Genomic DNA, 26,003 nt, shown 5'->3' on the forward strand with positions numbered 1-26,003 from the left:
ATCCTGGACATTTATAACAGTTAGAACCCTTTGTTCTGAGCTAAACTGAGTTTCCCTAAATTCCCATTTGGTCTTCTGTGGCCACACAACACAAGTCTAATCTGTGTGTCCCAGACCAGCCTTTGGGTTACATGAAGTCAGAGCTGGGGTGCCCTGGTCTTCTCCAGGGGCCCTAACCTGGGCTGACCTGCAGTTGATCTGAGAAGCTAAACTGTTCTCCTATCAAAAGCCAGAGGGGGTAGGTGAGTGGAAAGCATTTATGCACTGAGGGTGCACTTTGGGGCCAAACTGGGTGAACTGGGGACAGATGATGTATTGGGGGTCTTTGGGGCTCTTGAGTCTTACAAACTTCATTCCCTAGGCCCCGGCAGGGAGGCTAAAGTTTGCGGTCAGGTGCAGACCCCACCCACCCAAAGCATCCCACCAACAAGGACCAGGCAGACCCAGGGGAGGTTTCAGGCATTGCTTCCCTGTATCTTCAGGGAGAAGTTTTCTCTCTCTCTCCTTCATGAAATTCAGTCAATAACTCTTCGTAAATAATTTATTTTCATTAGGATCCTAAGTGCTGGAGACGAAAGACCTAAACTGGCCCTCAGAGCGTACAATTCTCAGACTAGAACATTTTAGGAAGTTCTTTTCTTAGTGTTTTAAATTGAAAAAAAAAATCCACTGTAAAGAGGCAAAGGATAGGACAAACCCACAAGAGGACTCAGAGAGTTTAGGGCCCACGTTCCCCTTGACTGAAATGTCATGCATGGAGGGTGGAACGGGAAGAGTCATTGCGGGAGGACGCTCTTCCCACTGCTGCATCCGGAAGACTCACCGGCTGCTCTTTCCGAAGAAGTAACGAAAGGGGAAGAGAGAGCTGCAGGAAGGAGAACAGAGTGGCTTGAGATTCTAGAGGTCCCTCCCTTCTCCCAGTCCCAGTAGGGCTCCATTAGCTGGGACATTTTGGCTTCGGGGAACCACTGAATGGATTCAAGTCTGGAACAGCATTTGAAAAGGTACCCAAATTCAATTATACCCAGGAGGGACACATGAAGGAGAATTCAATGGGATGGCTGAGCTCTAGATGGATAAAGGGATTTGCTAATTGTCTTCCGCAAAAAGGACTCTGAAGACACAGCCTAGATTCAGAGAGGAGAATGGAAACATTTTGGTAACCGAAGCATCTGAATGACCTAACGGTAAGAACAGGCTCTGTTTAAGCAGCACTTATGGGACAAGGTCCAATGCGAGGCACACTGGGGTGGGGTGGGGTAGGATGTGTAAAAGCGAACAAGACACGGTCTTTATTAAATTCAGTTAGGGCCCTTGTGCAGTCTCATTTCCATCCTGTATCCCGGGAAAAATAGAGATTATGTGGGGAATCTGCTTGCTTGTCTAATTTCCCCAAAAGATTCAATGAGGCAGACTCTGGAGCTAGATTGCTCTGGGTCTCAGTTTAATGACAGGAGAGAAATCCATCCTACCTTAGAAATCCAAAGAAGCCATTGGTTGCCAGCTCTGCGGGTCTTTCCGGTGGAGATGGATTGTCTTGCTGCAATGGGGGGATGATCTGTCCCACTAGGCTGTCCCCCAGCTTAGAATCTGCAAGGAAAACACTCAGGCAGGGAAAAGGTATTAGCCCGGGGACTTTCACATGACATCTAGTATGGGCCAAGGGCAGCCTCACACCATTTGTTCGAAGCTAGCCAAACTGTTTGTTGAGACCTTCCCAATTTCATCTCAGCCCAGTAAGATACTACTCTGACCTTGGACTATTTTTAGTTGGGCCCCTGAGATTTTTACACGGCTTAAGTCCTAGCCACCCACCATGATGTTTTCTCATGGAATGACAACTTGTTGAAGAACTCATGTGCTTACATCCCTGCATCTGTGATAACTACAATCCATACTGAATCCTCATGCTGGACATCTTAACAAGCATTTCCAGCCTTTGCTGAACATCTACTGCACCTCCAATATTCACATTAATGCCCTGAAGGGAAGAGGGGGAAAGACAGCTTCCCAGAGATTATTCTCCAACGAGACAGAACAGTGAAACACATCCCTCCCAACTTTTCTGTAAAACGTATCACCCGTATAGAACTGTTTTCAAATAGTGGGAGCATCAATTTCACCATCATTTGCACAGGAAGGACATGCATCGTTTCCTCTCACTTCTCTTGGAAGCTGAGGGAGCTTTTACGATTCGAGGGCAGGCCCCCACACCAGAGGATGGCCAACAAGAGTCTTCATGGGAGCAGGTATATCACCCAGCAAGTGTGCCCAGACTCAGCTCTGTGTTGCTCTGCTCATCAGAGAACGAAAGAGGTCAGGATGATTATTAAAAGAGAATAAATTTCCCAGAACCTACCCTGTTCCTGGACATCAGTGATATCAAACGTTGGGCTCTCCTGACATTTCTGCTTGGTTTTTCTTTCCATGTTCTGATAAAAAGAGGACCAAGAAAAGTTTTAAACTTGACTCCCATACATCTTGGTGGGCAGGATGCTATTTGTTGGTTGGTGGTTAGTCAAGGAAGACTTTGCAGGGAAAGTGCTATTTGAATGGGGTCTTGACAGATGAGTGAAATTTTATCATAATGGGGGTGAAGAGACGGTCAGAGAGAGCAGGGCATTTTAGACAGGGACACGGTGTATAGGAGGCACTACCTTTAACAACTAAAAAGATGAGTGTGGCTAGAGCTGGGGTAGTGGAAATATGACTATGGCATAAGCAGGCAGCACACTATAACTCAGTCTTCTCCCTGGGCTACTCCTTTACAGAACTTCTTTTTTTAAAGTTTATTCATTTTTTGAGAGAGACAGAGCATGAGTTGGGGAGGGGCAAAGAGAGAGGGAGACACAGAATCCGAAGCAGACTCCAGGCTCTGTAACCGACAGTACAGAGCCCGACACGGGGCTCGAGCCCATGGACCGTGAGATCATGACCTGAGCCAAAGTTGGACGCTTAACCGACTGAGCCACCCAGGAGCCCCTACAGAACTTCTTTTAATACTTTGAGGAGGACATCCTATAACCTGGTTCCAAGCCCACATTTCCAGTTGATACCCCAATATTCAGAATCATGGTTCATATATTTTCTTTGGGACTCTCTGCTAACTGGCCACTCCCCTCACCTGGAAAGGGCCTGACTACCTTAGCAGTGCTGGGAAGTTCCTTGAGCCATTGTGCTGGTGAAGAATTCTACAGCCAGGGGCTGTGGACTATCAAGGTGGGTCTGGGAGGCAGAGGTATGATAAGCCTCTAGGAAAGTTAGGATAAAAAAAAAAAGAAAGAAAGAAATTAGGATGTAGCCTCCATCTTAAGCATGAGTTGTATTTCTAAGATAAACATTTCCATAAACCCTCAATTTCCGGAACACATAGGCTGCTACCTGGGTCATACTCCTATAAAAGTGAAGGGGAACTCTTACCTCTTCTAAGTCTCCAGGTGCACTGGCTTGCAGTCCACCACAGGGTGGAGATGGAATTGAGAGGGCACAGCTCTAACTTCTAGCTTGAGAAAATGATTCTTACAAATTTAATGAAACTATGGTTTGGAGCTTAAATTCTGCTGCATTGGCTCTAATGAAAGCATCTACTAAGGGTGGCAGTGGGGAATAGAAGGGTTCAAAGGCCCTGGGACAGAGGTAAAGATCTCTCAACCAGGGCAGATGCCCCTCACAATATAGGTTAGCATTTGTGTTCTCCTAAAATCTTGACAGATGTCTCCTCAGGAAAATGTCACAAGAAAAGAAAAACATAGCCTGAAATTAAACTGATGGTACCATCTGGGACATCCAACAAGACATAATACACTGACAACCCAACACAAAACTGTCCTCTATATGTTCAGGGCCAGATCTGCTTAAAAGTATAGTTCAAGGGGCACCTGGGTGGCTCAATCAGTTGAGCGTCCAACTTCAGCTCAGGTCATGATCTTGTGGCTCTTGAATTCAAGCCCCACATTGGGCTCTCTGCTGTCAGTGCAGAGCCTAGTGCAGAGCCTGCTTCAGATCCTCTATCCCTTGCTCTCTCTGCACCTCCCTGGCTCACGCTCTCTCTCAAAATTAAAAAAAAAAAAGAAATTTTAAAAAAAGTTCAAGCAGTTCAAGCAGAAGTGGCAAAAAAAAAAAAAAAAGCTACACACACACAGCAGTCTGTTTTACATCTGCTCTCCCCCTTTTTGTCCTTACAAAGTCTGGATCTCTAGTCTGGCACCTCGAGTAATAAAGGGAATGGGTCTGCCTTTCCTTCCCATTCTCCCCAAAACACCTCTTATGAAACAGAGACCTTATTTAGATATGAGCCATGTTCTTCGAAGCTTTCCCTGTATCAGCTCCCAGTGGTGTCCTGTTAAGACATGACAGTCCACACTGACTGTGACCCTACATCTTGAGTTCCCCAAAGGGGAGAGAAAATATTAAGCATTGGACCATAGGAGCAAATTCGATTTTTCCATCTCAAGTGACTTACACTGAGAGCTACTATGATCACTCTAATTCAAGAGAAATCCTCTTTCTGGGAACAGGGTCTACAATGGAGACTGTCATTGGGCTTTGAGTCAAAATCAATAAACATGTTCCTTTTGGGTTTTGTTTCGGTGTTTTTTTTTTTTTTTTTTTTTTGGCTCAGAGTTTTTTTCTAAACCCAGTATCAGGTTGAAAAGGTAATTATGTTGAGTAAGAAACTGTGGGTACTGTTCTTGAGGGAGATGATGTGTCAAACTAAGAATAGGAAGGTATGAAGGATAGAGAGTGAGGGAAATGTTCTTTTAATAGTAATTATCTTGGTTGTATAAAGCGTCTTTGTTCTTCAGAGCTTCATGTACCCCTCCTGTACTTTCTCATTTCTTTTTCTTCCCTCTTGAAAGGATAGGAGTATAGAAGAGGGCAATCATCTGTCTACAATCACTCAGTGGGCCAGGTGGCCATGGCATAATGGGTCCTATACCCTGCCCCTACCCACGGAGCCAGAGGACTGAGTCCCTAAGGGTTCTCTCTTTCCCTAACTAAACAATAAATTCCTGCAAGAAAAACCATGTTTTACATGTTTGGGTGCACCCCAGCACCTAACACAATACCTTGCAAACAGGAGGCAGAATAATCATATAGAAATGAAAATCACTTTACTTTCCTACTTAAAAAATGTTTTAGGGGAAAGCCTGTGATCTTGAAGTTGCCCTTAAGTCTTTCAAGATCCAGCCTGTGTTGATCTCTCCAATAACATTTCTTAGCACTGTACTCTAAGCTCCAGGTGCACTGGCTTGCAGTCACCAAAAGCACTATATTCGTTCCTCTTGGCTTTAGTTCTCTGAGCTACTCTGAGAAGCCTCCCTCCCATCCACCTGGTTTGGGTGAGGTTCTCCCTTGTGGTCCCTTTGCTTCCTTTATTCTTGCACGTAGCACATCTATCAATAATTGTCTGCCTAGCTTTTTACACAGTTGGCATTTTTAGGGGAGAGCAGGAGATCTCTAGTACTTGGCACACAGCAGACACGCAGTCAGTTTGTCGAATAAATGCACATGTTTTACAGATACTTACTGCATAACTGATCATGCTACGGGTTCTGGGAAGGCGAGGGAGGTGAACAGGGAGTGTGACCTTAAGTAACTTTAAATACTTAAGGTCAGAGCTACTTTGGAGAGATAAGTGGAAAGTAAGAAAAAGGCACAAATAACAGCTATTTCAAGAGGGGAAGAAAAGAAAAAGGGGACTCTTCCACAGGCTACTAAAAAAGAAGCCCTGAAATGCAAGAGGAGCAGGTATATGAATATCTAAATGGGGAATAAACCTCACAAATGAAATCAAATGCCACTGGGGCCAGCCCATCACTGCTCTAAGTGAAGTTTTCTCTTACCAGTATCCCATGCTGATGTATGCCTAGCTTGTCTATAAAAACTAGATGTTCCCAGACTCAGACCCCGGTGCAGATGAAGGCAAAAAGTTTTCTAAAATGAAAAAATTCTATACCAGATCCCACCCCGATTCAACAGACCTATTTTCTTCTCTCACTGCAGAGTACAAGAAGCAGCTTTTTAAGCTGAGAAGAAAAGGCCTTTTAACAAAAGGATTCATCGATGTGTGTATTATGTGGCTACTTTTGGGACAGGTTGTGGCAGAAGTAGAGTGGCTGAATGTTATTCTACAGATGGTGAAACCTGAGAATGAGTTCAGTCAATTCAGTCTGTACTTAGGACCAAAATGTGCTGGTAACAGGAATTATGACTTGTTACAGAACAGGAACAGCCAAAAGCCTTGCAGCCTCCATTTTGGTGCTTACCCTCCTGGTTTCCATAAGGGGCCTCTTTTTGCTGGGGCCTTGGCTGGAAATCCCCATCTTGGCCCTGAGGTGGGGAAAAAAGCCCAGGAAATGTTACTGGCAGCAGCAACATCACATTTAAGCAAATGTGGCCTAAATGAATATTTCAGCAGGTTGGCTATTTTTATACCACTCCTGGCCTACGGAATAAATTGCATGGCCAAATTTTCTTTGGGTGCTGCTTTAATTCACAGCAGAATCCCAATTTGAAACATTTAAGGATCTAGGGGTTGAGAAAGGGAAAATGTGATTGACAGCAGGTAATCAGATTTTGAAATACTTGACTGCATCAAAACCCAGAGAAAGGGAAGATGTGAGGCCTCATCTCCATGGAAAATTCAGTCAAATAGAACAGAGCAAAGCTTCACACCTCCAAGTACCTTCACATTCCACCTGTCTGGGAAAGAAGTTTCCTGACTCTTCCCTGACATGTGCATGTGGAGGGTAGAGGCCTCAGTTCCCTCACGGAACTGTTTGCCCACACGACCCCAGGAAAGCAGCAGCTGCTCTCTGGGAATATGGGCTGAAAGCACTTTGGGCTGGGGAGCAAACCACACCTTGGATTATTCCAGCTGCCCTCTCTGGGTGCGAGTTAAGAATGACTGAATTATCTTATCTTTACTGATTCACTCTGTCCCTGACAGAGATTGTAAAGAATAAAGTAAGTAGCCTCCACAATAGCAACTTCAACATGTTAAGGATATGTTCAACATTGACCCTAATATTGCAGTATTTCACCCATTGACTGATACATACCCTCTTGTACGTATTTACATTTTAGCTCACATTCTCTCTTAAAGGCAGATTTCCAAAAAACTTCACTGCTTACTAGGTAAAATAGAATTTTATTTTATTTTTTTCTCACTCTCTTGAGGATTTTTCTGTGTTCTTATATAATATGCTGGGACTTCTTAAGTCTCGGGCCTTCTGGTAGTGTGACCATACTGAGTGCTGAGTATGTGTTGGATTCAATTGTACATAGATGTGATCGCCTTTCCTCATAGTCACTGTCTTGATGAGCAGAAGACTCCCACTTTGCTGAGGAAGGAACTGTGTTCAAATTACTTTGCAAACATCAACGTGTCTCCTTCCCTTAGTCCGCCCCCGGAAATAAGCAGGTACCAGTGAAGGCTGAAGACAAAAAGTGACTCAGCGAAGGACAAGATCGGCCAGCAGCAATAGCTGGCGAAGCCTAATGAGGATGCAGGATTTCAACTCTTTCCCAACACCACTGACCTGTCCAGCTCTGGCCTGTGCAGGGGGCTGGGTACTTCCACTCGTGCTCGTTTCCTCATCATGGCTCCTGCTGCTTTCGTCTCCACCGGCACCTTCAGAGAGGAACCAGACTCCTGTGACTCCTTTTCCAGACCTGCTCACAGTTCACGAGGGCAGAGTGAAGAGAACTCCCCATCTCTAAATTGCCTACAGCAACTTTTAACACCAGCTTCGCAAGTGAGGCTAGATATCGTTGTTAGACAGTCTTAGAAATTTAGCCAAGAGGAAAAAGATGGTCTCATGTATACAATTCTGATTGGACCTGGGCAGCAACCAAGGGGCAAAGTAAGAGGAAGAGACAAGAGCAGGACTTTTTGGACAAGACATGGCAATAAAGGCAATTTTCATCTTGTATAGAAAAGGCAAACTTACCAATCCAAGAGGACTGTCATTTATTGGTTTCCCTACAATGGAAATTTGAAGGTTATAATGGATCAAGATGCTGTTTCACCTGGATTTCTGGCTACCACTTATTTCTTACAACTGGTCGTAGACAAAAAGCTCTATGTATGCCTTTTCCCTTTTCTGCCTGGTACCACTTTTGCTAGAAATCCGGGGTCTTCAAACTCTCTTCCCCTATTTTTTAGACTTAAAGAACTATTGTCATCTACAAGGTCAAACATACTACATTTATATTATATTCTAATGATATGCCACTTAAAAGGGAATGATCCTTAGTATAAAAGAAAAAAGGTAGGGGCCCCTGGGTGGCTCAGTCGGTTAAGCATCCGACTTTGGCTCAGGTCACGATCTCACAGTTTGTGAATTCAAGCCCTGTGTTGGGCTCTGTGCAGACAGCTCAGAGCCTGGAGCCTGCTTCCAATTCTGTGTCTCCCTCTCTCTGCCCCTCCCCTGCTCACACTCTGTCTGTCTGTCTCTCTCTCACACAAATAAACATTAAAAAAATTTTTAAGAAGAAAAAAAGAAAAAAGGTAGAACTTCAGACATCAGTGACAAATGAATTGGGGAGATACTTTGAGGCAAGGCCTTTGCACTCTTTTCCAAATCAAACTGGCAGGTATCTATTTGTCCCTCTACGAGTAAAAATAGCAATGGCCTTCAGAGATTAAAAACCTGGAGATGCCTTTAAGATACCGCTAACGTAAAAGTCACTGAATACTCTAAAATGGAAGGAAGTATTTTTATATGAGATCTCTTTCACTGAGTGATTACTGTCAGTCAGACTTTGTTTATTAATATGTATAATTAAGATGGGTGCTATTATTATCCTTCGCCATTTCACAAAGGGGGCACAGAAAGATTAAGGAACTCATCTAAGGTCACACAGCTCTCAAGTGGCAAAACCACTGGGATTTGAACCAGGCCGTCTGGCTTGGAGCACTTGCTCCTAACCTCTACACTGTGTGGCGTTAGGGCCCAGTCAGGCTGGCCATTTTGCCATACTGACCTTGCAATGCTAACCCACGGACGTTCAACCTTCCCTATTTCTCCTCCACCACTAAAACTTCCATCATTCTACTTACCAGGTGACGGGTTTTCATGAAACCATTTCATCTCCACATACAGAGTAAAAACAAATGGATAGGGGGCCAAGACGATTTCCCCATATTTGAATTTCAGGTGGGACACTCTTTCCCATTTGCTTTTATCTGAGAAATGGTGCTAAGGAGTGAAGAAAGCAGTCAGTACGAATCCCTGAGTACTATTCTAGGGATAAGACCCTTGCCCTTCCCTGTCCTACGAGTCTGCTGCTTCCATTTGAATCTATAGTGTGACCTGTAGCTTATTCTATCCTGAAATGAAAGGATACAGGGAAATACAATGAAGTGTTCTGTAGCAAATGGCTGCAGATTGTCCAAGTTTCCCAAGACCACACGAATAGAATCCTGGAAAAAAAATCTGAAATGAGTTTAATATTGTCTAGTCCCAGCCAATCTGTCCATTTACACCTGTCACTGCTTTTTGCAAACCCTTCATTCTATTAAAGCTGAACTATGTGCTGTTCCCTGAACATGCCTTCTGATCCTCCATTTCTGTGCTCTGTTCCCTCTGCCTGAAATGCCCTTTCTTAGTAATGGGGGAGTAATGGAGGGGGCCAAGATATGAACAATGGGGTTCCAAGCAATGGGGTTCCAGGGCTTACTCTCTTAACCATTCATTAGGCACAATGCCTATCAACAAATGTTTTCTGAGTAAAAGAAGATGAGAATATCTGCCTGAAAGCTGAGAGCAAGAACACAGAAAAAGCCCTTGAAAACTTTGGTTATAAATGTATATAAATGCTCCCTAGCTACCGCATACTGAGCTACTGTGTGGCAGGCACTGCACACATCTATTTCTAACCCTCACCACAATCGTGAAAACAGGTACTGTTTATCAACCTCATTGACAGGTAAGGAAGCAGGCTTGGAGAAGGTAGGTAACTTGCCCAAAAGTCCCATTGTGAAGGCAGAACTTAACTCAAATCTAGGTGTGACTGGCTCTGAGGTCTATGGTCTCTCCACTTTGCTAGATACTGCCTTGCACTTTTCTCTGCCCATGTTAACTGAAGCAAAGTGAAATAAACTCTGCTCTACTTACAATTAAAATAAGCAGAAAACTCTCATGGTTCTATTATTAAAATAATTGTTATTTATAACAATGTCTCTGATCTCCCACAAGATTCTAAGGTACCTTCGACACTTAGCCAAAGAGCTATAGATACTTTTAAGGCTAGGACTCAAATTTTTGGTTTCATAGAGTTTTGTGTTTGTATATTTCATTGTATTCAAATTCTTTGAAATATGACAGTGTATGTCTTTATAAATCTGAACGGTCCCAAATCACTGAGTTGTGAAGTCAGAAGAGAAATAAACTAGTTTAGAACTCTCATTTTATGAACAAGGCAATTAAGATCAAGAGACAGAAATGATTTGCTGGGGTTTGCACTGCTAATCAGTGGCTCAGCCAGGGCTGGAATCCAAGGCCAGCGCCCAGAGCTCTGACTCCTTGCCCAACGCGTTCACCAATTCACAAAGCTGTTCACTTGCTCAGTGTTTCTCCTGTGGGAGAACCTAAGTAAGGCTGGGTAAAGGAGGAATGAAAATGAAGTGGGAATAAAGCAATTGCAAATGTTTCCAATTAAAATGAAGACACAGCAGTCTTGTATGTGTATTTACAATTGAGTTTCCTGAACGTCAAGTACCAGGCAGTGGTTGGGAGGGTGAGGCTTCCCAGAGCCCTGGAAGGCGGCAGTCCTCCAGAAGCTTTCTCCATGCCAGCCACCACAGAAGAGAGCTGCAGAGGGCTGGGAACTCTGGTGGAAACAATAGAACTCTAAGCCTCAAAGGTGCTGACACTTCAACTAGAAGAACTGAGAAAGGATACAGGCTTTAATTTCCTTGGAAAAACACTTAAGTTTCTTTGCAGAGGAACTACGGCAGGGAGAAGCCAAGTGATCAAGTGGAGGTTGTGACTCAGTTCACAGGAAATAATTAAAAGCTGGATATGGACGCATCCTTGGCTTAAAGAATAACTTTCCCAGAAGTTGTCTGCTTTTTCCCCTACCTCCAGCTCCTTGAGGATGACTTCCTTATCTTCTATCTCTTCCCCTCTAGAAGGTAAACAAACAAGAGATAAATAAGCTGAGAAGGAAAGCTCTGAAGACGCTAGACTCTACTGTCAGTACAGAGTAGACAGAAGAGCAAAAATGACACTTCCACTGAGCTACAGAAACATGACTAAGTAAGAATCGTGTGTGTTGACCAACAGCTCATGGGAAGAAGTGATCACGTAGGTGGTATGGTCTGAGAACTGGTAGAAGGTTGTTCCAAAATATCTTCCCCATTAACTTGCCAAGACCTGAAATTAAGTTAATAATTTGTTAGACTTGTTGTACTCAAGTGTAGTCTGTGGACCACCAGGCATCCTCAAGCCCCTGTCAAGTGTTCTTGAAGGCATAACTCTTTTTATACTAATAATAAGACGTTATTTGCCTTTTTTTTCCTTGCTGTGTTAACATTTGTAATCATTAGTACAAAAGCAATGGAGGGCAAAATTGCTGGTGCCTTTGCACAAATCTAGCTAGTTACACTAAACTGTACTAGCAGTTGTGGTAATCTTGACTGCCACACAGGAAAAAAAAATCCAGCTTCATTTAATATATTTGAGGAAGCAAGAAAAAAATTAATAATTTTATAAAATCTCAACCCTTAAATACATGTCTTTTTAATACACTATGTGATAAAATGGGAAGTATTCATTAAGTACTTCTGCTGCATACAGAAATATGATGGGTGTCTTGAGGAAAAGCACTTGGGCAACTAACTGTTAAAGTTAGTTGCAGATTAAACTAGCTGCTTTTCATGGAATGGTATTTTACTTCAATGATCAGCTAACAAACTATCGTCATTATACAGACTTAGAAATGTGACATTTCCTCAAAAATGAATAGTGAGCTTATCAATTCAAGCAAAACAACTGACAGTATTTATTTGTGCCAATGATGAATTTTGGGATTTCAAGCAAAATTTGAACTTTGGAAAACTCAATCCATCACAGTGAGATCGACAAGTTTCAAAAACTTAAAACACTTTTCTAAGATTGATCGTGATATTAACAGATATGATTTTTTGATATTGTATAATGAAGTGTGTTGACATTTGGATTATCTATATAAGTCAGTCAACCAATATTTTCCAAATGACCAATGAAACACGTTATGTTACAAATCATCCTAGGTAAAAGATTCACTCCCAGAACAAGACAGATTTTAATACAGCAGAGTTCAAAAAGTTTACCGATAGAATTTCAGATTCCATATTGCAACTAACTTTTAAAAAAGTACCACGTTAAACAAAACCAAACAAAAAAAATATCACTTCTTAAATTTTAATGTAGGGTCAAAGAATGCCCACAATAATCTGTGAAGGCTGTTAATACATTTCTACCTTCCCCAACTACACATCTATGTGGGGCTGGATTTTTTTCATATAATTCAACCAAAAAAACCAGACTGAATGCAGAAGCAGATATAATCTATCAGCTTTCTATCAAGCCAGACTAATGAGATTTGCAAAAATTTAAAACAATGCCAATCTTCTCATTAATTTTTTTGTCTTTGAAAATTAGCTATTTTTAATAAAAATGTGTTAACACTTAATAGATACATTATTTTAAATTAACTAATACATTTTAAAATTGTGGTAAAATATATATAACCTAAAATTTGCCATTTTAGCCATTTTTAAGTATACAATTCAGCAGTATTAATTAGACTCACAACCATGGTGTACAACCATCACCACTATTTTTCCAAAGCTTATCTTCCCAAACAGAAACACTGTACTCATTAAGCAATAACTCCCCATTCTCCCCTCCACCCCTCCCCTGGTGACCCCTAATCTATTTTCTGTCTCTATGAATTTTCCTGTTTAATATTTCATAGAAGTAGAATCATATTTTTCCTTTTGTTCCTGGATTATTTCAATTAGCATAATGTTTTTGCGGTTCATCCATGTTGTACAGGTATCAGAACTTCATTTCTTTTGCAATTTCTTTAGTAGCTGAATAATATTCTATTGCACATATGTATACAGCACGCATATAACTACATTTTGTTTATACATTCACCAATTTGATGGCACCTGGGCTGTTTCCATCTTCTATCATGAATAATACAGCTATGAACATCGTTGTACAAGAATCTGCTTGACTCCCTGTTTTCAATTCTTTTGGGCATATACCTAGGAATGAAATTGCTGTGTTATGTGGTAATTCTATGTTTAACTTTTTGAGGAACTGCCAAATTGTTTTCCATGGCAGGTGCACTATTTTATATTCCCATCAGTTCTATACAAGACTTCCAATTTCTCCACATCCTTGCCAACTGTTATTTTCTGGGTTTTTTGTTTTTTTTTTTTTTAATACCCATCCAAGTAGGTGTGAAGTGGTATCTCATTAAGGTTTGGATTTGCATGTCCCTGGTGTAAGGATACTGAGCATCTTCTCATGTGCTTATCGGCCATTTGTGTATCTCATTTGAAGTAATGTCTATTTAAATACTTTGTCCATTTTTATTATTTTTTAAATGTTTATTTTTGAGAGAGGGAGAGAGAGAGAGCGTGTGCACAAGCGGGGGAGAGGAGAGAGAGAAGGGAGACAGAGGATTTGAAGCAGGATCTGCACTGTCAGTGCAGACCCCCATGGGGAGCTCAAACTCACCAACTTTGAGATCAAGACCTGAGCTGAAGTTGGTCACCTAAAAGAGCCACCCAGGCACCCCAGCCTTTGTCGATTCTTAAACTGATTTATTTTGTTGTTTTTGAGTTGTACTTCTTTTCTTTTAATGTTCATTTATTTATTTATTTTTAGTGTTTATTTTTGAGAGAGAGAGCACAAGCAGTGTGGGGCAGAGAGACAGAGAGAGGGAGACAGAGATCCCACGCAGGCTCTGCACTGTCAGCACAGAGCCAGACTTGGAGCTTAAACTCACAAACCATGAGATCATGAACTGAACCAAAATCCAGAGTCGGATGCTTAACAGACTGAGCCACCCAGGTTCCCTGAGTTGTACTTCTTTCTATATTCTGGATATTACACTCTTACCAGATATGTGATTTATAGATATTTTCTCCCATCTGTGAGTTGCCCTTGCACTCTGTTGATAGTGTCCTTTGATGCACAATTTTTAAAAATTTAATGCAGTCCAAATTTATTGAATTTTCTTTTGTTGCCTATGCTTTTGGTATGGTATTTAAGAAACCACTGCCAAATTCAAAGTCATGAAGATTTGCACCTATGTTTTCTCCTAAGAGTTTTATAGTTTTAGCTCTTAAATTTAGGTCTTTGATCTATTTTTTGTAAGTTCTGTGTACAGCATAAGGGTCTAACTTCATTCTTCTGCATGTGGATATCCATTCTTCTTGGAACCATTTGTTAAAGACACTGTTCCTCCACTATTGAACAGTTTTGGCATTCTAGTCAAAAACTAATTGACCAAAGATGTGAATGTGAAGGTTTACTTCTGGGCTCTCAATTCTATTCTATGGTCTGTAAGCTGTTCTTACGCCATTACCTGTAGCTTTCTGGGTTACCTGTAGCTTTGTAGCAAGTTCTTAAATTGGGAAGTAGGAGTCTTCCAATTTTGTTCTTTATCGAGATTATTTTGGCTATTCAGGGTCTCTTGAAATTCCATGATTTTTTTTTTAAGAGAGAGAGCGGGAGGAGAGAGAAAATCCCAAGCAGGCTCCACTTCTCAGTGGAGAACCCAATGTGGGACTCGAACCCATGACCCTGGGACCATGACCTGAGCCAAAATCAAGAGATGGATGCTCAACCCACTGAGCCGCCTGGATGCTCCATTTCATATGAATTTTAAGATGGGCTTGTCCAGTTTTGCAAAATATGCCACTGGAATTTTGATAGGGATTTCACTGAATCTGTAGATTGCTTTGTCGTCTTAATAATATTAAGTCTTCCAATCCACAAACATAGATATCTAGTAAGTCTTCAATTTCTTTTGGCAACTTTTTGTAGTTTTCAGTGGGCAAGTCTTGCATCTCCTTGGTTAAATTTATTGCTAAATATTTTTCTTATTGGTACTACTGTAAATGAAATTGTTTTCTTAATTTTCTTCTCAGATTGTTTTTTGCTAGTGTATACAAATACCACTGATTTTGTGTGTTGATTTTGTATCCTGCAACTTTGCTGAATTCATTGATCAGCTCTAATAGGTTTTTTGTTTGTTTTGTTTTTTTGGTGTGTGTGTGTGTGAATTCTTTAGGGTTTTCTACAGGTAAGATCATGGTTTCCACAGATAGAGATGGTTTCACTTCTTCCTTTCCAATTTGTATGCATTTTCTTCCTTTTTCTTGACTAATTGCTCTGGCTAGAAACAAGTACTATGATGGATGGAAGTAGTGAAAATGAGCATCTTGAGAGAAAAGCTTTAAGTTTTTCATAACTGAGTAAGTTAGCTGTGGGATTTTCATATATGGTCTTTATCATATTGAGGAAGTTCCCCTCTATTCCTAGTTTATTGAGTGTTTTTATCATGCAAGGGTGCTGGATTTGGTCAAATGCTTTTCCTTTCTCAATTAAGATAATCATGTGACTTTTTCCCCTTACATTCTGTTACTGTGGTGTATTATATTGGTTGATTTCTCTGTGTGTGTGTGTGTGTGTGTGTGTGTGTATTTAATGCTTATTTATTTTAAGAGAGAGAGAGAGAGGGGCCTGGGTGGCTCAGTTGGTTAAGTGTCCGACTTCGGCTCAGGTCGTGATCTCGCGGTTCGTGAGTTCAAGCCCCGCGTCAGGCTCTGTGTTGATGGCTCAGAACCTGGAGCCTGTTTCAGATTCTGTCTCTCCCTCTCTCTCTGACCCTCCCCCATTCATGCTCTCTCTCTGTCTCAAAAATAAATAAACGTTGAAAAAAATTTAAAAATAAAATAAAAAAAAACAGAGAGAGAGAGAGAGAGTGGGGGAAGGGCAGAGAGAGAGGGGGAGAGAATCCCAAGCAGGCTCTGGCGGTCAGCACAGAGCCAGACATGGGGCTCAATGTAACAGACCGAGAGATCATGACATGAGACAAAATCGAGTCTGATGCTTAACTGACTGAGCCACCCAGGTGCCCCTGATGTCTGTATACTGAACCATCCTTGCATTCCTAGGGTCTTTATCCCAGGAATGTAAACAGTGCCAATCTCCTCATTAATTTTTTTAAAAATATAGTTAACCTTTTTAAAAAATGTTTATTTATTTATTTTGAGGGGAGAGGGGCAGAGAGAGAGAGAGGGAGAGAGAGAATCCCAAGCAGGCTCCACACCATCAGTGCAAAGCCTGACGCAGGGCTTGATCCCATAACTATGAGATCATAACTTGAGCTGAAATCAAGACACCCAACCAACTGAGCCACCCAAGTGCCCCAAAATATAGTTACTTTTAATAAAACATATTATTTGTTAACATTTAATGACATTATTTTCAGCAATTTTTAAGAATTTTATTTAAATCCAAGTTAGTTAACATATAGTGTAATAAGGGATTCTGGAGTAGAATTTGGTGATTCACCACTTACATATAACACCCAGTGCTCATCCCAACAAGTGCCCTCCTTAATGCCCATCACCCATTTAGCCCATCCCCCCACCCAACACCCCTCCAGCAACCCTCAATTTGTTCTCTGTATTTAAGAGTTTCTTATGGTTTGCCTGCCTCTGTTTTTTTTAATTTTTTTTTAATTTACATCCAAATTAGTTAGCACATAGTACAACAATGATTTCAGGAGTAGGTTCCTTAATGCCCCTGACCCATTTAGCCCATCCCCCGTCCCACAACCCCTCCAGTAATCCCTGTTTGTTCTCCATATTTAAGAGTCTCTTATGTTTTGTCCCCCTCCCTGTTTTTATATTATTTTTGTTTCCTTTCCCTTATGTTCATCTGTTTTGTCTCTTAAAGTCCTCATATGAATGAAGTCATATATTTGTCTTTCTCTGACTGATTTCTCTTAGCATAATACCCTCTAGTTCCATCCATATGGTTGCAAATGGCAATATTCCATTCTCTTTGATTGCCAAGTAATACTCTATTTTATATATGTACACCACATCTTCTTTATCCATTCATCCATGGATGGACATTTGGGCTCTTTCCATACTCTGGCTATTGTTGATAGTGCTGTTATAAACATGGGGGTGCAAGTGTCCTTTCGAAACAGCACACCTGTATCCCTTGGTGCCTGCCTCTGTTTTTATCTTATTTTTCCTTCTCTTCCCTTATGTTCATGTTTTGTTTCTTAAATTCCACCTACGAGTGAAATTATATGATATTTATCTTTCTAATTTCCCTTAGCATAATGATATATTATTTTTGTTTTAAGTTTATTTACTTTTTGAGAGAGAGAGAGAGAGAGAGAGAGAGAGAGAGAGAATAAATGGGGAGAGGCATTGAGAAAAGGGGAAAGAGGATCTGAAGCAGGCTCTGTCCTGACAACAGAAAGCCTGATGTGGGGCTCAAAGTCACGAACCGTGAGGTCATGACCTAAGTTGCAGTTGGACACTTAACCGACTGAGCCACCAAGGCACCCCTAATGATATATTATTTTTAAATTAGTAAGTATGTTATTTTAATTTTCCTGTTTTAAACTGTATATGATACATATGGACAGGTATGACCCACATAACCAAACTCTTTGGGATCCTTGATAATCTTACGAGTGCAAAGAGATCTTGAGATAAAAAAAATCTTGAGAACTGCTCCAAAGGTATGCCATCACTAATTTAGAAACTTACATGAATATTAATATATGGACTATAAAATACTTGGGAAACAGGGGTACCTGGGTGGCTCAGTCAGTTAAGCATCTGACTTCTGGTTTCAGCTCAGGTCATCATCTCACAGTTTCATGGGTTTGAGCCCTGTGCTGGGCTCTCTGCTGGCAGTGTGGAGCTTGCTTGGGATTCTCGTCCTCTTCCTCTCTCTCTCTGCCCCTTCCTCACTCTCACTGTCTCTGTCTTTCTCAAATAAATAAGCTTAAAAAAATAAAATACATGGGAAACAGAATCCTACAAGATGCTAATTCAGCCAGTCCCCTGGACAAGGGGAAGGTAGAGAAGGGATACCTGTGGGAATGTACTAACCTGTATTTGCAAAGGCTATTCTCTTAGCTTCAAAATTACCTGATACTGTTGCCATATCTAATTTTGAATTTATATACATTGGGTCCTGCGTGAAGAAACCTCGTCTCTGGAAACGGGTAGGTGAAGGGTTTTAAACTCATTGCTTCCAAATGATAGCCTAAATGAAATACAAATATTAGAGAATTATTAAAAAGCTAAAGATGGTTCCTTATGTTATCATATGGGAAAGAGAACCTGCCCAGTCTGTAGCGTCTCTTCATGAGTAAAATGTCCAACATTCAGCACCACTGCCTATGTCCCGTCTCAGATTTTACATTAATCACCTATTTTAATCACTTGGACCATTCTTCTACCTGCATGGGGGAAGATACACGGTGTTTGGGAATAATCTCTATACTTGAAATCAGAAGACCTGGGTTCGAGTTTTGTAGTTTACCTGACAACCTCGGGCAAATCACTTCTCTTCATGAGACTAATGATAACCAACATCTGATGCCTCATAAGGTTTTTGTTAGGATTAAATCTCTCTCTCAAACATCTCTTGAATCTATTCTCCCCCCCTTGTTCCCCACTTTCCTTGGAATCTAGGCCAGTATGAAGAGGACTCAAGTCAAATAATGAAACAATCCGAATGTACCAATAGGTGGCACAATTAGGAAGACCTCTGCTGTTAATTTTAGATGAAGTTAAGGAAGGAACACACCTTCCTGCCACAGCTCATGCAGCAAATAAGGATGTACGCTAATGTTTCCCAGGGCTGCCAAGGAATGCCTTATCTTTCCTACCTCTCAACCACTCTTCCTTTTCACCACTTGTGAGACAGCCCTGTGCCACAAGAGTACCTACTATCCTCCTAGCACTTACTAGATTTACTTCTCCTATTCCTGAATCTCTGTCACTTAAGGTCCTCTTTGAGGGAAAGTCAGGAAAAGGGAAAGATGGGAAAAGAACAATGGCAAGTCTCTTCTCCTCCAAGCAGGCATTCGGTACACACTAAAAAGAATTAAGCACAGTGATTAGTGATTTTCTAAGTCACTGGGGCTTTTCTGTGCCTCTTTTTACTTGTAGAGATAATAAACCCTGCGCTTTCTGTCTCTTCATATGGAAGTGTAAGTAATAAATAATGAGATGAGAGGTTCAGAGTTCCTGAGGATAAAAGCTACCTACACACAACACAAAGTATTGATTTCAGAGGTAGCTAAGATGGGTAGACAGAACAGGCACAAAGAAAGAATAATTTAGGTTTGAGTCTCGGGTCCAATATCCCTCTTTGGCTTCTCTGGGCCTTGATTTTCTTATTTATACAATAATAACAATTAACAACAACTTTTTAAAATGCCCTACCTTAAGTGTCTTACATGTATCATCTCACTTAATCCTTACACCAAGGCTTTGCGATCAACAGCCCAAATCTGATAGATAAGGAAACTGAGACATTGAGAGATGAATGTTGGAACTGAGTTTCAAATGAAGTAATATGAAGCCAGACTTGATACCCTTAACCACTTTCCTACTCTGCTTTCTGGGGTTTTTAGGACAAAAAAATAAGATAATGAATATAAATCATTTTGTAAGTATTAAAATACTATATACACATAAAGGACTATTTTCATTACTCTTTCCTCCATATTACCCCAGTACCATTTATACTCAGCAGGGAAAACTCTCGTGTGGTGGAGTCAGAAGATCTACGTGCCCAAAGAATGGAATTTCCCACAATTTCCAGAGTTCATGTCTGGGGCTGCCAGTAAAGAGATATCCCAGTGTCTGATCTCAGCTGCTTGGGATTAGAATGACAGGGGGTTGGAGCCAGAGCCCATGAGACTATTTAGACTAGAATTGCAGTCAAAAGTGAAAAGAAATACTTGGTGCCAACTGCAAAGTTACCAGAGGGGAAATACTGTTCATATCCTGAGATGGGGTGGGGAAGGCTGGCGGGGGGGGGGGGGGGGGAGGGGGGCAGGGGGGAGGGAAGCTTGTTGATTCCCATGCCCAAGGCATGGCAGGAACCCAGCTAGATTTGATGGTGTTTTCGGTGCTAAGATGACTTTTCTAAGTAGGAAAGGAGCCTACCTGCCACAAAAGTTGCTGCCACAAAAATTTAGCTTTCAGTTATTCAGAGAGTTTTACTAAAATGCAGTCACCTCTCACCACAGACTGAGGGCTGGGGATCAGAGCAAAGGAAATGAAGGACATTTGCTGGAAATGACAATCCAGAGAGGAAACTTCATGTATTGCACCACATTGGCTGTCCGAAAGAGGTAACAACAGCCCTCTTCTGGCTGGGGCCTGCCTGTTAATTGCTGGCTGCCTGCTTCAGAAACAACCACACACTAACTGCCTCATTTGAAAATAAAGATTAGACAGCATAATCCAAAACAACCACATAGTACTATTGGTTCAAAGATTTCACAAGGTTATTTTTCAACCTAAGTACTGTAGTCAAGATAACAATATGGGGTCTTAACATATGAAGAAGGGTCACTCTCAATCCATTTTTAGGTGATCAAACAACACGATGGTGTTAAAACAAAGAAAAGTTTAGAAGCAAAATGCATTAGTTGGAAACACATAAGATTTGCAATTGGAGGATCAAGGCCTGAGTCCTAGCTCTGCTTCTTATTAGCCATTAGATCCTGAGCAAGTCACTTAGCCTTGCCATTTCTCAATTTCTGCATCTACAAATGGGAATCCCATCTAGAATTGTTGTGGGATTAAATGAGATTACGCTGTAAATAGCACTCCATAAACTCTAGAATATTACATAAACATTAGCTGTTTTGATAGATTTGAAGAGTTTCTCTCTTAATGCTTCACTAGAAAAGCAAATTTAAGAGAGGAAAACTGACTACCTTTAATTTCAGCGCAAAATCTGACAAATCCCAATCAAGAACCTTTTCTTTGAAAATTTCCAATAATTATATTTAAATGCCACATAGGCAATGATGTTCGATTTTTTAAGGTTTTAGTAATTTTTTCACATAAAGAAACATCTGGGTCAGTTCATAGAACCTAAAGCAGGGCTGAATGTTATATGAGGATAATATTGACTATTGAGGTGGAAGATAAGGAAGTGCTGTCACTAAATATATCTGGTGATATTTGATGGAAAAATCCTCCATAGTGTTAAAGAATAAAAGAGCTTCATAAGCATTTATTCAAAATACATTTACTGAGCAGATCTAATATGATAGGCTCTGTGACCATTAATGAGTGGGGGTAACAAAACAGGGAAATCCCACTGATACCATGAATTTACTACCCAAGTTTTAGAATTGAGATTGAAGACAGATGACCAGCAACTCCTTCCACCTTCACAAGTCCTTGGCTAGTCTCCAAGGTCTGCCTGGCTTTACTGAAGTATGTTCAGACTCTCTGAAGTCTGTATTTCCAAACAGAGATTCATGGTTGCCTATAGTTGGAAGCGCCCTCTGTTTTAGACGGTATGAGAATAAAGGGATTTCAACAAAGAACGAAATAACTTCCACAAGGTGTCATATAACTTAGTACGGAACCAGGATTAGCACTCCCCAAGATTGCTGACTCCTTTGACCCACGCATTCCCCATTACATCACAATACCCTGTCAGTCACTTTATTAAATTGTAACCCTGGTCACTCTTATAATTGTGGATGACTCAAGGCAAACTCAATCTGGGTATAAAGGCATCAAACCAAAATGTAAGCTTTTCTGATCAAATGTTCTTAGAATTATTTCTTGGAGTGTTAAAGTGTTCACATTTGTTTGTCTTCAAGCTCTATTGTCAAAAGGAACTATTCTCCGTTTCTTTACCTTGCAGGGTAGCTAGGATGGTTATGAAATAATGCAGGTATAACTGCTTATTTTAGTGCTCTACACAGGTTTTTCAATAAAGAATAACCTTTCTAAGACAAAACAAAGTCTTAAGATATGGGAGGGGACAGGGAGAGACTGATCTAAGACTACCCAGAATACTTTCATGTTTACTGGTATCGTTCTTTCTCTTTAGGTTTCTTCCTACTCTTTCTGGTAAAACACAATCTTTAAAATGCTCTTGGCATTTGTTCAGGAATAGATTTGCCCTTGGAACTGTGTTAGATTTTGTTTTGTTTTGTTTTGTTTGAGAGGTAAGGAGTAACTAAAGTTTCTAACAGAGAGGTAGGAAGATGCCCTAAAGTGAAATTAAAAGGCCTAATGGACAAGTCAGTAGACCAGAAAGGAGTCTAAGTTAATCTCTTAAGTTACCTTTGCACCACTTACAATTTAACCATCCTAAAAGCTATTGGAAAAACTACCTTTAGTCAATAGGTCCAGAACTGTGGTCCTTATTCTAGAAAAGCAATAGAATGGTATCTCATCTCATCACCCTGCCCAGAAGCTCTGGCTTGTTATGTGATGATCAACCTATTAGCATTCACATCACACTGAATTCACTGTAGCACTCTAAACATCCTACCAACCCCAGGAACCCAAAAAGCATTTGGATGTAAAACTGAAGGCAATGAGAGACATTTTATCTTTTGGTTACACCACTGGGTGAGTTGACCTGTACTCACCCGTACATGTAGGGAAGAATATGTAAAATTGGTGGGGGGGAAAGCATCAGTAGTTTCAGAAGGGCAAATGGTTTAGAGAATATGCTTAGGTAGAGAGAAAGGAACATCTTTTACAACTTTGAGCTCAAAACTCTTGAGTCCTTGATGTACATATCTCGATGGTCTTAGTGACAGAAGACTGATATAGGAAAGTGTGAAAAGAAAGCTTGAGGGGTACCTGGGTGGCTCAGTTGGTTAAGCGTCCAACTGTTGATCTCAGCTCAGGGTCGTGAGTTCAAGCCCTGAGTTGGGCTCTATGCTGAGTGTGGAGCCTACTTAAAAAAAAGAACAGAACAGAACAGAACAGAACAGAACAGAAAAGAAAAGAAAAGAAAAGAAAAGAAAAGAAAAGAAAGCTTCTAAAATATCCAGCTTTGTTCTTGCCAGGAAACAATGGCAGATTCTGAAGAAATTAATAAGAAAACTAAATTACTTTTTATGTAATGAGAGACATTTCATACAGGAAATTTGAAATATTTTACTAAGTTTAATCCAATTCTGGTGAGATGTGGGGCGGGGGGCAGAGATAAGAACTGTATTTACAAAAAGATATAGCTGACTTGAGGAGATCATCTAATTTGGCCATGACGGGCAAGACTAAAACTCAGATGTATTGTTAAAGCAAGACAGTCCAACTGATTATGAACTGGCCTACACTCAATATTAGCCTCAATTCTTTATATTTTACATTTTAAGCCTAGCTCTAAAACAACAAATCATTTATTATGGCTAAGAAACATAAAGTTTTGTACTTTGAATAACCATCAAACCACAGGGCTCTAATGGTGAAGAGGCCTTAGCAAACAAGCAAACCTCATATTTATAAAGCACTTTCAGTGTATATAATGCTTTCTTATCTCTAGCTCACAAGATCCAAAAACTTCTATTGAAGTAGGAAAAGTAGAGTCAGCTAATTCATTTTCCATGCTAACTGCTCTCCTAGTTTTTACCTGATCTGAGCCTCTCAATCTCATGTTCATTCAACATTCATTCATTCAGCTCACAAATATTTACATGCCTACAATGTTACAGAAGCGGAAGTGCTGGAGATGAAGTGGAGAGGATTGGAACTTGGTCCTCACCTGCAAAGAGCTTACAAATCATTTCAAGTGTGGTGACTGCTACAAAAAAGAACAGGGTGATATGGGAACATGATACAGAGAATCCTAACCCTAGAAAGGAAATCATGGAAGCCCATTCTAAGTAAAAGACTCATACCTGAGGGATGAATATGAGTTAGGGACGCACAAAAAGAGAGCAGGTCTGAGGTGCGTACAGGAAACAGAAGATGTAAGAGTCTTCAACTTGGAGAGAGCATGGCGCTTTCAAAAGAAAGAAGTATAGAAACTTGGAACCTAGTGGGCAAAAAGGACAGTGCTTTGAGATAACACATACAGATAAGCAATGAGTTAGTCAGCATACATGTGAGAGCCTTACTATGCACTGCTCTATGTCTAGAGTATAACAAGAGAGACATGATAACTTGTCTTTAAGGGCTTATATTTCAGGTGTGGAAGCAACAATAAACATGTAAGTACATAAATGTAATTTCAAGTACTCTAAGTACTCTAAAGAAAATAAAAGAGTTTCACAGAAAAGAGTAACTGGGAGGGTGCTTAACTACTGTGGCCAGGGAAGACTTTTCGGACAAGATTACAGCTGAGCTGAGGCCCAAATGGAAAGTTGAACAACCATGCAAAGTCAAGAGGAAAAGCATTCCAAGCAGAAAAAAAAACAGCAATCACAGATGCCTTGTGATGGGTGGTTTAGGTTTAATGGACAGAAAGGTCAGTGTGACTGGAGCACAGAGAATGAAAACAGAATAGAGGAAGACGAAGTCAGAGATAAGAAGCAACCAGATCGTGTAAGGCCTGTAGGCCACTGTAAAGAGTTCAAATTTTATGCTAAGGGTTTTATAAAGAATGAAAGGATTTGATTTGTTTTAGAAAGATGAACTGTACAAGGGTAAAAGTAGAAGCAGGGAACCAGTTAGGAAACTTTTGTAGTAGTCCAGGAGAAAGATGATGCTGATTTTGACTGGGGAGTCTTAATGAATAGCTGAATGGGGGTATATTTTAGACTGATGGACTAGATGTGGGAAGTCAAGGACGGTTCTTATGTTTTCAGCCTTTGCTATTAGGTGGAGGATGGTACATACCCTTTTCTGAGATGGGGAAGGATTCTAGGGAAAGAGATTTGTAGAGAAACTCAATAGTTCTGTTTTGGTTAAGTCTAAGGCCTATTCAACATCCCAGTGGATATGCTGAGAGGGTGGTCTCCTAGTGTGCAAGAGATGGAAATCAGGATGGAAATGTAAATTTAAGTAATCAGTGTTTAGGTGGTATTTGAAACTATTGAACAGACGTGATCATCAGGGGAGAAAGTGCAGGTAAAGAAGGGATGTGGGCCTTACTTACAGCCCAGGTTATGAATTGTGGAGTCTATCCTGAAAGCAATAGGAAGGCGCTGAAGGGTATAATAAAGAAATGACCACACAGCTGTGAGTTAAAGTACACATATGTATGGATCCGGTTGTAACGTGGAAAATAATCCAGAACAAGAACAGATAAAAAAGGACTAGGACCAGCTAGGCGATGCCTGTGGTGCTAGGCAGAAGCTGATTAAGTGGCCTGGTCTCCAGTGACAAAAGTGGAGATGAAGAGAAAAGGATTGATTTGGAGGATGCCTGCGAAGATGTCTAGTCGTGATTTTGTCAACTGATGAGGGAAGGGAGAGAGAACAAAGATGATTCCTAATTGCTTGAGCAGCTAATGGAAGAGGGAAAAAAGTACCACTTCCTGAAAAAGTAGCCTTAGAAAGTAAACTTTAAAAAAATTTTTAATGTTTATTTACTTTTTGAAAGAGAGAGATGGTGTGAGCCGGGGAGGAACAGAGAGACAGGGAGACACAGAATCTGAAGCAGGCTCCAGGCTCCCAGCTGTCAGCACAGAGCCCCACGCAGGGCTTGAACTCACCAACCATAAGATCATGACCTGAGCTGCAGTCGGACGCTCAACTGACTGAGCCACCCAGGCGCCCCTATAAAGTACATTTTTTAAAAAGTTTTCAGTTTATTCCTTTTTTGAGAAAGAGAGAGCGAGCAGGGGAGGGGTAAGAGAGAGGGAGAAAGAGATGGCTCAAGCAGGCTCCCCACTGCCAGAGCAGAGTTCGAAGTGGGGCTGGAACTCACCAACCGGGAGTTGCTGATGACCTCCTGAGTCAAGAACCCCACAACTACTGAGCCACCCAGGCGCCCCTGAAAAGTCCAT

General features: G+C 41.0%; 1 protein-coding gene across 1 annotated transcript; it reads right to left on the bottom strand.

Moving 5' to 3' along the window:
• Nucleotides 1-819: 819 nt before the first annotated feature.
• MAJIN (membrane anchored junction protein) lies at nt 820-26,003 on the bottom strand. Its single transcript, XM_047070257.1, has 11 exons — nt 25,925-26,003; nt 18,200-18,317; nt 11,091-11,136; nt 9,355-9,430; nt 9,068-9,193; nt 7,956-7,987; nt 7,545-7,657; nt 6,270-6,333; nt 2,360-2,432; nt 1,473-1,590; nt 820-865 (listed from the first exon to the last, which is right to left on the bottom strand). The coding sequence occupies exons 1-11, from the start codon at nt 26,001-26,003 to the stop codon at nt 820-822; spliced, it is 891 nt and encodes a 296-aa protein (XP_046926213.1).

Source organism: Lynx rufus, unplaced genomic scaffold, assembly GCF_022079265.1.
Source record: "Lynx rufus isolate CCGP_SWC_20201006 ecotype Redwood Valley unplaced genomic scaffold, mLynRuf1.p SCAF_9, whole genome shotgun sequence".
NCBI lineage: Eukaryota > Metazoa > Chordata > Mammalia > Carnivora > Felidae > Lynx > Lynx rufus.